This window comes from Myotis davidii, unplaced genomic scaffold, assembly GCF_000327345.1.
Source record: "Myotis davidii unplaced genomic scaffold, ASM32734v1 scaffold61, whole genome shotgun sequence".
Classification (NCBI taxonomy): Eukaryota; Metazoa; Chordata; class Mammalia; order Chiroptera; family Vespertilionidae; genus Myotis; species Myotis davidii.
The window spans coordinates 938884-951288 of record NW_006291729.1 but is presented as its reverse complement, the minus strand read 5'-3'; the positions used below and the strand labels follow the sequence as shown (position 1 = coordinate 951288).

General features: G+C 38.3%; 1 protein-coding gene across 1 annotated transcript in view; it reads left to right on the top strand.

Moving 5' to 3' along the window:
* Positions 1-868: 868 nt before the first annotated feature.
* ADAM17 (ADAM metallopeptidase domain 17) overlaps positions 869-12405 on the top strand; it is a 32083-nt gene continuing 20546 nt past the window's right edge. Inside the window, exons 1-7 of the mRNA XM_015564941.1 lie at positions 869-909; positions 2444-2505; positions 2737-2869; positions 4787-4917; positions 5936-6024; positions 9429-9597; positions 10750-10883. Of these exons, the coding sequence (XP_015420427.1) occupies positions 869-909; positions 2444-2505; positions 2737-2869; positions 4787-4917; positions 5936-6024; positions 9429-9597; positions 10750-10883 (759 nt within the window). The remainder of the gene's footprint in view (positions 910-2443; positions 2506-2736; positions 2870-4786; positions 4918-5935; positions 6025-9428; positions 9598-10749; positions 10884-12405) is intronic.

Here is a 12405-nt window from a genome sequence, read left to right as displayed (position 1 = left end):
AAAAAAGGAGTAGTGGTACCATAACTTATCTGTTGCCCAGTTATTACCTTGTTTCTGATTTTTGTTTATAAAAATAATGCAAGGCTGAACAATGAACATCTTTGTGTGTAAAGTGTTTTCTTTCGATTATTTCCTTACTTTAGTTCAGCAGCGATTCTCCAACTTGGGTGTCCGTCAGTGTCACCTGGAAGGCAGGTTAAACACACATTGCTGAGCTCCACCCTAAGAATTTCTGGTTGAAAACTGGCCTTTCTAATGAGTTCCCAAGTGATGTTGATGCTGATGGTGCTGGTGTGGGGAGCAGCCTTTGAGAGCGGCTGGCCTATAATATTGACAGTGAAACTACAGTATTGAGGTTGGGTTTCTCAGTCAGTAGGAGTGATTATGATCTTGAATGAAACTGAGTTCATGTACCAACCTGTCTGTATCAGGAAGTTGAAGAGTGAAGAATTATATCAGTACCTCAGCATTGAGAATTGGTGAGCGTAGGTTCTGTGCTGGATATGGTGAGGTGGGGGTACTGTGGTGAACAATACAGAGCTCCCTTTTGGCCATTTTACAATCTGTTTGTGAGATAAAACAGATATAACAGAAGTGCCAGGAGGAAGTAGTAAACACAGGGCTTCAGAATTCAGAGGGAGGTGAGGTCATGTTTGGTTGACTTGTTAAAATGTAGGAGACCTGGAAATAGAAGGTCCAAGAAGAGCAAGGCTATCTTTAAGAAGCTTAAACAGCATGACGTGAGGAAAGCTTGGGGTTTCCAGCCAGGCAGGCCCAGGTTCAAATCCCAGTTCTGTGCTACGGTAACTGTGATCATTCCTCCCCCGAGTCTCTGTGCTCATCTGTAAGATGGGGATAGAGCCTCGGGATGTCGGTGGAGATAACGCAGAACGCCCAGCATGGTGTCCTGTAGGAAACGCTCACACACTGAGTAGTGGTAAGCTTCTTGACGGTTTTCATTGGCGCTGCTGAGCCTCACAGACATGAGCAAGGCCAGCTAGCCAGCAGCCACCCACAGGCAAAGAAGTGGTGGATGCTGCTCAGACAGCTTTTCTCTGGATGAAAGTTAAAAGGAACTTTTGTTAACAGAAAATGGGGGGACCCAGCAAGTGTGAAATATGCTGCTACTTTGTGTAATGTTATCTTGAGTTAGACTCCGGAGTGGACTTGGAATGAATTTACGTAGAACTTAGAGCAGCGTGCGTACTCGCTGCTGTCTTCAGGGCTGCTGGGGAGGAGGCATTTTCCCTCTTTTGACCACACTGTAAACTGGCCCTTCCCGCTCCCTGTCGGCTCTCCTGCTTTAGTGTCCACAGCACGGACTTGTATTTGCTTGCGCGTTGTCTGTCTCCCACACTGAAATGAGTGCTGCTGTAGGCGAGGCCTTAGTTCTGCTTAAGGCTGTCTGTCAGGACGTACTCAGTGCCTGGCAGGTAGCAGTGAATGAGTGAACTGGTGCCCCAACCAGCTGAGGAGGTTAGGGGAAGAAGGAGAGAGCATGCGGTGGGTTCTTTATTTTATTCATGGTTTTCTGAGCGTATTTAACCTCCGTGGCACTTCACTTGTATTTTAAGCTCCTGCTCTATTTTGAGGACATCCTAAATCCAGTGGAATGATTTTGTTTCTGCAGGGCTATTTGTTGAGAGAAAAGGAAAGCATCAGCTCAAATATTTTTAGACAGTTTCTGCAGAGACTTAAGTCACCAAAATTGTATTCCAAAAGTTTTCTTGATTTTGGGAGAGGCAGCAGAGTTGCTGTTGATTACAAGTGACTTGTAGAGTAGACGTACTTTACCTTGTTTCCTCTTGCTCGGTATCAAATAAAAACATTTTTGTGCTTGTTTTATTTTGGTAGCAGCGCTCTTTACTTTTCTTGGGTTCCAGGTCATTCTGGTAAAATCATTAATGTTGATTTTTCCCAGGGATTAGTTTGGTTTTCTTAGTTCTGCTTCCTGGTGTCCACTGGGCTGATAGTCTGTATTTGTTGAGGGCAGCAGTAATAGGATAGTATCACTTCTTGTTCTCTAATTGGGTTATGTGTTATTTTTGTAAAATATTTACTTTCCCAGTTTTGGTTTGCTCATTAATACATTTGTTGCTCTTGCTCCACCTCACCTGATAAGAAACTGATATAGCTCAGATTGGCAATTGGCAGGTTGAGTTGGCTACCTTGATCTTAGGAATTCTAAACATACAAGCCAGAAATATCTTTAATTTAGAAGTTAGGTCACTGCATAATATGATACTCTTTAAGATACCAAAATTACCACTGCCTGATATGGACATGGACTCGTGCTCAGATTTCCCTCATTGCCACAGCATCTTTCCACGGTTGGTTGGTGTGACCTGGGACCTAAAAAGGTTCCCACATTAGCTTGCTTGCCATGTTCATGTCTAGGAGCTGTCGCCCCTCCCTTCTTTCCCATGCTGTTTATTTCCTGAAGACATTGGGTCATTTGTTCTCCCGGAATTCTAACATTCTGGGTGTGGCTGATTGCTTGCGAAGGTTATTTAATTTGGCAACATTCAACATTTATGTTTTAAAAACTAAAAGTTAGATCTTGGTTAGATTCAGGTTCAATTTGTGTGGTTTTTTGTAAGAATACTTCATAACTTGTGCACTGGGCACTTCATAATGTGGTACATTAGGAAGAGTTTGTTGTCTGACTCTCATTTTAGTAATATTACAATTGATTAGTAGGTTTAGGTGTTAATAACTTTTTTGCCTTTATTTCAGAAAAGCTTGATTCTTTGCTCTCAGACTACGATATCCTCTCTTTATCCAGTATCCAACAGCACTCGGTAAGAAAGAGAGATCTACAGGCATCAACACATTTAGAAACACTGCTGACGTTTTCAGCATTGAAAAGGTAATTTGAATTATTCAAAGAAAAATGTTGGGGCAAGCGAGACTTGGTTTGGCAAAAGCAGAAAAATAAGTTGTTTTTCCCCCCAAAGGTTACTTATTTTTTCAATTACCGTTGATATACAATATTATATTAATTTCAGGTATATACGGGTATCTTGGGAAGTTACATTTTTAAAGATTTGTAATTAATATAATTAGTTTGTCAGATTATTACACTGTATATTGCCTATTCTAAAATTTACACTGATGATTATTTTTAAAAAGTAAATAGGTATTCCCAAAGTGTCAGTGATGGTCATAATATGTTTATCGAATTCTAACAAAGAATTTTAATTAATTGACCAAACTAAGCGACCCTGGCCGGGTGTGATGATGGATATTAACTAGACTTACTGTGATGATCTTTTGGTGATATATACAAAAAATAGAAAAATGTTTGTGGTTACTGTAAATCCTTAAAAGTCAAAGATAAATGAAAATTACAAAAGAATTCTGTAAGTACACGACTTCACATAATTTTGGGAGGATAGAGTAACAAATAAATTCCGACTAATATATTCTGTGGGAGGCTTTATAGCTGAAAGTTGAAGATTGGAAACTCAAAAAACAGGAATTTTATATCACTTGGCCCCTAGTAATGTAGAAAGTGAAGAGCACAATTCCAGTGGTTTTTCTGGAAAGAACATTAAGTACAAGCAATGTAGGACTCCTGGAGCGCTCTAACATGAAATGATAAGGCATGGATAGTAAGTTCTCAGCACAACTGACGGGAAAAATCATACCTGTGAACGTGCGGGAAGACAATGTTAGGAGAGCGGGAGAAAATGTTCCAAGGTTTTCTGAAACAACGTTCTATCGTCTCTTTCTCTGTGACCATTAAAAAAACAACCCGCAAGCAAACTAAAATTACCTTGTTATGCTCAAAAATGTTAAAAATATTTGTTGCCATGGAGACAATCTTAGTCTAGATTCTTGCAGTTGAGGCTTATGCAGACCCATAGGAAGTAACATTTCATATTTTCAACACCATAGCTGACAAAATTTGTTCCTGGGGCTGAGATGAAAAACATACCTTTATTTTTGATGTTCATGGGCACATTGAAAGGACTCTGTAAATAATAATTGAAAAATTCTTGCTCGCTATGCCTAGTTTTTAAGTCAAGACTGAAACTCATAGAAAACAAAAGGATATTAAGCTAACTGAAGAACTGCAGTGTGTATTTTAATGTCTGTGTTGTTTTTGCCTTGTATTTATTTTCCTTGTGGTATTGTGGATTAATTTTTTTCAAGATCTTTTTAGAAGGAGCAGAAAAGCATGAGTGCTTTTAAATACAAAAAAGTAGCATTTATTAATTTTACACAGCAATAACATTAGATTGATTGCTAGCGGCAGCATAGGACAGGCTTCGGAAATGAGCCAAATTCAACTTTCAGCTCCAGCTGTATAACCTCAGATATGTTGATTAATTTCCAAGCCTCAATTTTTACCGTGTGAAGTGGCTATGACATATACCAGTACAGAGCATCTAGGACTGCGTAGGTGTTCAATAAATAGTCTCAAATAATATCAGATTTTAGTAACTTTTTAAGACAAGCAGGACTTCGACTTACACTCTCCAGATGCGTGTTTCCTTATTCTTCAGCCTCTAGAAAGGATGAATGCCTAAGCTGCTCGAGTCTTCTTTCCCAGTTCTAGATGCTCTTGGCTGCCAGATTCTTACACTAAAGAGATTAGTCCTTTGTGTTTACAGGAGGTACGGTGCTCTAAGTACCTAGTAAAACAGTAGTGAAAACTTGCATGGCATTTTATTAATATCAACTCTTCTGTCAACTTCTTTTTTAAGGGAGTTTAGTTAAATGAAAATTAGGCTTCCATTTTATGTTCTTAGAGTAAAATATAGATGCTTTCTTTCTTCAGGCATTTTAAATTATACCTGACGTCAAGTACTGAACGCTTTTCCCAAAATTTCAAAGTTGTGGTGGTCGATGGTAAAAATGAAAGCGAGTACAGCGTCAAGTGGCAAGACTTCTTCCGTGGACACGTGGTTGGTGAGTATGGCGCTTGTTTGCCTTTGTGTCTGGGGTCGGAGGTGTCCAGATCTAACTTGATTGCATATTCTTTTTTGGGGGGAGGGAGAAGGAGTATCAGAACTGCTGTTCTTTGTTTTACTTGAACTATCTAAGTTTGGAAGCAAAAACATTCAAGCAGGAGGATAAGGGTGTTACCAGCTGCCACACTAGCTGACCACTTGGATGATTGAAATGATTTCCTCTCGCCGAAACCGGTTTGGCTCAGTGGATGGAGCGTCTGCCTGCGGACTGAAAGGTCCCGGGTTCGATTCCGTTCAGGGGCATGTGCCTGGGTTGCGGGCATTTCCCCAGTGGGGGATGTGCAGGAGGCAGCTGATCGATGTTTCTCTCTCATCGATATTTCTAACTCTCTCTCTCCCTTCCTCTCTGTAAAAAATCAATAAAATATATTTTTAAAAAAAAAAAAGAAAAAGAAATGATTTCCTCTCAAGTGATGAGAATGTAGCCTTTTCTTTAGAGAAGGATTGTACACTCCCCTTAGGAGATTTTACACAGAGAACCTAGGAGATAAAGTAATTGACTTCATGATCCTGTTTTATATTTAAGAAAATGTATCCAACTAGCAATTGTTCACTTCTGGAACTTTTTCTACAGTCAGAAACAAATGGCATTAAAGTCGTCAAATAGTAGAGTTCAAGACCTCTGTGTTTCAAATTATGTTTTGTGCCTCCTCTTAGTTCTTTCTTCACCCAAAGTAGACAAAGTTATTCCAGGAGGAAATTACAGGTTGGCTGGTTTTGTTCTGTAACAGACTCTATTCTCATTCAGAAGCTGGAGGCGAGAGAGAGGTGTCAGAGGACTGGATAGAGGCCCCTCCTGAGGCGAGTCCCTCTCTGCTCCGGGTGTTTTCTTGGTGTTCAGTGTCTGGGCAGATGCACTCTGATGAAGGGCTTTGTTGAGTTTTAATGGCAGTGCGGCATAGTTTATTTTTTGATATAAATATTTTTTAATGAAAAACATTTTTTTTCTCTTTAAGGTGAGCCTGACTCTAGGGTTCTAGCCCACATAGGAGATGATGATATTACAATAAGGATCAACACAGATGGGGCAGAATATAATATAGAGGTAAATCTAAAATGAGTTTTTTCTTAGCATATATCTTTTTTTCATCAAATGTCTATTTTATTAAATTTATTGGAGTAACATTGGTTAATAACATAAATTTCAGGAGTACAACATTATAATAGGACATCTGTATACTCAATTGTGTGCTCACCCCGGAAGTCTCGTTTTCTTCCGATACCATATATTTGACCCCTGTGCCCTCTTCGTCCTCCTCTCACCCCTTCCCACCTGGTAACCACCTTGCCGTTGTCTGAATGAGTTTGCCTTTTGTTTGTTGCTTTTTGTTTCATATCCCATAGATGAGTGAGATCATGTGGTTTTTGTCATTTTTCTCTCTGACTTCACTTAATTATCTCTGATTTTTAAAAAGTCGTTTCTCAGTTGTTGTAAGAAGACAAAGATCTATAAGTATACTTCTTTTTTCCTTGTATTTAAAGATTCTTAATTAGGAAAGTAGATGATGTTTTAAAGAAGGTGATATTTTTTACAAAATGGCTAAGAAGCTGTCATAAGATGCACTCTGTATTTCTGATACCGTAATTGAGTAAAAATCAAATGTGGGTGGATAATAGGAAGAGAAAACTTCCTTTCCCTCCCGACTCATTTTTTCCTTATTCTTACTCTAATAATCCTATTATTGGTGTAAACATTCTCAAGGATGAAGGTGAAGTCTTATTTGTCCATTTCTCCTTTTTTTCCCCTCCAAGATGCTCTGGAAATGCAAGATCAATGAAGGGTAATAGTTTAGAATCTGAGGCAGGGGTCCTCAAACTTTTTAAACAGAGGCCCAGTTCACTGTCCCTCAGACCGTTGGAGGGCCGGGCTATAGTTTAAAGAAAAACTATGAACAAATTCCTATGCACACGGCACACATCTTATTTTGAAGTAAAAAAACAAAACGGGGAACATATACAATATTTGTATTTGCATGTGGCTTGCGGGTCGTAGTTTGAGGACCCCTGGTCTGAGGGGTTAAAAGAGGAAACTAGGAAACTCGGGCCGCTCTCTTGTTCAAGTACTAGCAGTAAAACCAGGGCTGCGCTGGTCACGTTTGTGCAGGACAGATAGCCGTGTGTCAGAGATTAGTCTGGAAAACATTTGCCACAGATGGTGGGTCGAAGGTATTCTCTGTTTCTAGGAAAATTCGAATACTCTGGGTATCATCAAAACAGAACACCTGTGGGAAAACTATAATGAAGATTGGTTAAAAGGAAAGGTTCAGGTATATTTCAGTGCTGACAATCCATGCATAGTCAAAAAAATCTCTTGTCCTCCTCAAAATCTCTTGCATGGATTTTTTTCCCTTCCAATTTAGGGTCCAGTCATGGTTATTAGTGGTGGTTATTATAGGATTCAGCACTCTCTTAGAAATGGTGAGAATAGGATCTGCTTTTAGTACTAGTAATAGTGACTCCCTTCATTTTGAAATCTTAATATGTAACTGGATTCATATTTGACATTATCTTCAGGAGAGGTGTTACCACTGCCTTACCCAGTGAGAACAGTTACGCTCAGATACGTTAACATCTCCAAGGCATGCGGTGGGGTACAGTGAGGTTTGAACCTAGGCATATCTGATCCTGAAGCCTGCTGTCTTTTTCTCTGCAAGGTGGGCTATATTATGAAACGATTAATATAAATTTAGAAATGTTTGTGCCCAAAGAAAAAAATGTCCTCTTCCTGTTCGTAGGCCAGGTGCAGGTTTGTGAAGGTTTCGATAGTGAGGAGTTGGTTAGTGAACTTTTTGAGGTCTCTGTTAGCCTGAGGTTCTGTAACCATTGTTTTTAAATCTGCCTCCTACATGGATTATAAGAGAGTATATATGTATTTAACAGCTTCATTGAGATACAATTCACTGTACAGTTTACCCATTTAAACTATATAACTTGGTGGTTTTTAGTATGTTCATAGAATAGTGTAGGTGTCACCATGATCAGTTTTAGAACCTTTTTATCACCCCCATCACCCTTTTCTCCCTACTCCCCTAGCCCCAGGCAACCACTGATCTGCTGCTCTCTCTAGATTTGCCTGGTCATTTCACATAAGTGGAACTACACAGTGTGTGGGCTTTTGTGACTGCTTCTTTCACTTATTATGTTTTCATGCTTCATTTGTGTTGTAGCATGTGTCAGTACTTTATTTCTTTTTATAACCAAGTAACATTCTATTGTATGGATATATCACCTTTTGCTTATTCCTTTAGCCATTGGATATTTGAGTTGTTGCCACTTTTTGGCTATTATGAATAACGCTGCTGTGAACACTTGTGCAAGTTTTTGTTTGAGCACATGCTTTCATTTCTCTTGGATATAAACTAGGAGTGGGATTGCTGGGTCATACAGTAACACTGTTTTCCATAGTGACTGTACTTGACAAGCTCACATTTTACAGCCCATGTGACATGTGCACCAGCATGCATGAGAGTGCTTTGCCCACCTCCTCGCCAACACCTGTTGTGGGTGTATTTTTTATCATAGTCTTCCTGCTGGGTATGAAGTAGTGTTTTCTTGTTGTTTTAATTTCATTTTCATGATGGGTATGGATATACGTGTGTGTATGTAAATTTTATCTTTTTGAACCCTTCTCACAAGCTGTTTGGTTCTGATGAGACCAATGTCCCTTACGGACAGGAACTTGAGTTCGAAATAATAAACATTCTTTTGACTTGGGTACCCTTTTGAGTATGTTAGTTCTGATTTATGGTGGCCTTGCAATATTGTAAGTGAAGGTATTTTTCTTTCCTGTGCATGTAAGATGTTAAGGAAACGAGAATGAAAAAGCATCGGAACAGAACCTTGTCTAACTCTCATGCTGTCTGCCCATCACCCAGCATGGTTGGTGTTAACATAAATATTTTGAATCAGTGAATGGAAAAGGATATGCATTTTTTCTTCTGGTTCTTCTAAAAGGTTTCATAACTTGTGCAAAATAATGCCCTTCTTTATCTACAGATAAAATAAAAAAGTGAATAATCCATGTATTTGTTTCCCAGCATAGAAACTCTTACAATAAAAATTGAAATGGCCGAAACCGGTTTGGCTCAGTGGATAGAGCGTCGGCCTGCGGACTGAAAGGTCCCAGGTTCGATTCCGGTCAAGGGCATGTACCTGGGTTGCGGACACATCCCCAGTGGGAAGTGTGCAGGAGGCAGCTGATGTTTCTCTCTCATCGATGTTTCTAACTCTCTATCCCTCTCCCTTCCTCTCTGTAAAAAATCAATAAAATATATTTTAAAAAAATAATAAACAAAAATAAAAATTGAAATGGTTTATTTCCTATGAAAATGACTAGTCAGTTTACTTAACCTGGAAATGAATCTTATCTAAAAACAAGGAACTGATGTAAGAATTTAATGTTTAGGAATTTTTATATTTTCCATCTCAATTATATTTTTTCTATTTTAGCCACTTTGGAGACTAATTAATGATACTAAAGACAAAAGAATATTAGTTTATAAATCTGAAGATATCAAGAATGTTTCACGGTTGCACTCTTCAAAAGTGTGTGGTTACATAAAGGCGGAAAATGAAGATTTGCTTCCAGAAGGGCTGGTAGATGGAGAGGCACCTAAGGGTAAGACTTAAAAAACATATTTCAAGTAGGAAACTAGCACTGTGCTGTCTTCAATAGGGTTGTTAAGTTGATTTCTTTAAAAAGCATGTTTTTCAAGTAACTATAGTATTTGGCTGGAAAATAGCTCTGTTCAGAAATTTTTATGTTAATTCTTTTGCCTATAATATAAGAAATAAAAACACTAGAAAATAATCGTAACAGTAAAGATTAGACTTTAAAAAAGATTGGGGAAAGGGGAATTGAATAATCAGAGGGAAAATATTTTTTTTATTTGCAGGTATTTATAAATGACAAAATAATACTGCTGTAAAACAATCTTTAGATAAGTGATAAGACATTGCTCGGTAGCAGGAAAGCTCTTTAATGATTGGAAAGATGAAGCTTATCAGTTTGGGGCAGATCCATTTAGCACTTTTTGAAAACAACCATCTTGGAGAAATAGTCTACTGTCCTTATTTTTGCAAACCTTAGAAAATATTACTAGCATTTTAGTATATAAATAAATTCTTAAACAATTTGATTATTTGATAAGAAAACCCATTAACACAAACTGGTTTTTAATGTCTGAATACCTTGATATTTTTGCCATTACTTTGGTTAATTTGTGGACTTCTAGAATAGAGTGAGAGCTTCATAGCGGAGCAATAAATAGCTGATTGCTTTACTTGCAAGTACTTTTTAAAGTTGCCTCATTTTAAAAATTACAGACACTTTTCCTTGGTTTTGAATTCTACAATTTTTAAAAAAAATATATTTTTATTGATTTCAGAGAGGAAGGGAGAGAGGTGGAAACATCAGTGATGAGAAGGAATTATTGATCAGCTGCCTCCTGCACACCCCCTACTGGGGATCAAGCCTGCAACCTAGGCATGTACCCTTAATGGGAATCAAACCCAGGACCCTTCAGTCCGCAGGCTGATGCTCTGTTGACTGAGCCAAACCAGCTAGGATTTGAATTCATCAATTTTCAAACCTCATATTACTTTTCACTTTTCCTTCAAATTGTGGGGTGTTTTTTTTTTGTTCAAGATACCTGTAAGGAAACTAAATTCCTGTAATGTTTGTTTCAAAACTATGCTAGGTTTAAAGAGTTACTATAAAACTTCCTTGTTTGATGAACTTGATGTAATAGTGCTTACAAATTCCTATTAGAGCTTGTTCATCGGGTGAGGAGAAGAGCCGACCCTGATCCCATGAAGAACACGTGTAAATTACTGGTGGTGGCAGATCATCGCTTTTACAAGCACATGGGCAGAGGGGAAGAGAGCACCACCACCAATTACTTAGTAAGTATTTGATACGGGAGAAGGTAACGGACAAAAACACTCATGTAGGTAGACTCATTTCCCTTAGGAGAGGACTGCACAATTTGAAACAGGAAGAAATGGATCTGTTTCAGGTGCCGTATTATTTCATAAAATACTTGAGGGCTATCTGAGGTTCTTGCATTACTGCATAGAGATTTTAGTTTCAGATATTTGAAAACCTGTTTTACCTTTGAACTATTATTTTCTGCACAGTAGAATTTTTATGCATATTAGGGTTAGGGAGAGTTCATTATATAGGCCTCTCTTTATCCAAGTGAATTCTTTGAAAACATTACTGCTATAATGGCAGTGATCTTACTGGGACATGTGAATGTTGCTCTAGAGTGGAAAATGTATAAAGAATAAACATTATGCTAGTTTTTGTAATTGGTAGAAACTTTTATAATGGCGTTTTCTCTCAACTGATTTTTGCTTATATGCATATTTCAGAGAAGATGGGTTTGGTTTGTGCCATAAAATGGTTAATTATTGGGCTCTGAGAAATAGGTGGGACCTTCATGCTTATAACCAACCTGCGGGCTGCGAGTGAAGATTACAGAAGTATTGACGCTGGATTTTTAAGCATTTACCGTTGGAATTTTGAAAAGTCAAGGGAATCAGATTTCATTGACATTTTTCATAGTATGACCTCATTTGTCTGATAACTTGGCACTGACCAAAATGCTGTTTAGGAAATAAGCGAATGCAGCTCTTCATGAGCCGAGAGTCTAGCTCAGTAAAGACGTCTTTCTCGTTGCCTCTCGGGGCCCTTCTCTGCCATACCCGCCCTCACCCTTCTCTCTCCTCCTCGCCAAGTGAAAGAAGTCATTGTGAAGCTAGTAGGAGCAGTGTGTGAAGTCACTGTAATTCTTGCTCCTATGAAAGAGAGATTTCCTGAAAAAGTTTCTTAATAGGGCTTTGTGTTAAGGAGTTCTCTTAATTTACTTCTTTGTTCATTACAACAAGAATATGAATATAATGAGAGGTTAACTAGTACAGACAGTCCTCGGGGTACATCGGACTGGACGTATGTCCTTTCGTGGTTACGTCGCCATCTCCCATTTATATAAAAAAAGTTCCGTCATTTCGACGTATGTACATATGTGCTTTATGGTTTTTATTATTTACTTACCACAAGTGAAGGTCAGGAATTGTTCTTTCTTTCTTTTTTTTGGTATTTACTGTTTCTTTTTTTTTCCTTTTCCATTTTCTTTTTCTTTTTTTTTTAATTGTTTTATTGCTTAAAGTATTACAAAGAGTATTACACATGTCTCCTTTTTTTCCCGCCCTTGACAATCCCCTGGTGTTCTCTTTCTTTTAATTTTTTTTTTTTTACCGTTTCACTTCATTACTGCTGTGTATGTGCTCCCAGTGAGTGACCTAGGTGCTTATGGAGGTGGGTTTTGACTTACAGCGAAAATCGTGTTACGTGGGAACGGATCTCTGATGTAACCTGAGGACTTACTGTACTCTTAAAATTTGCACTTCTTAGTCTTACAGT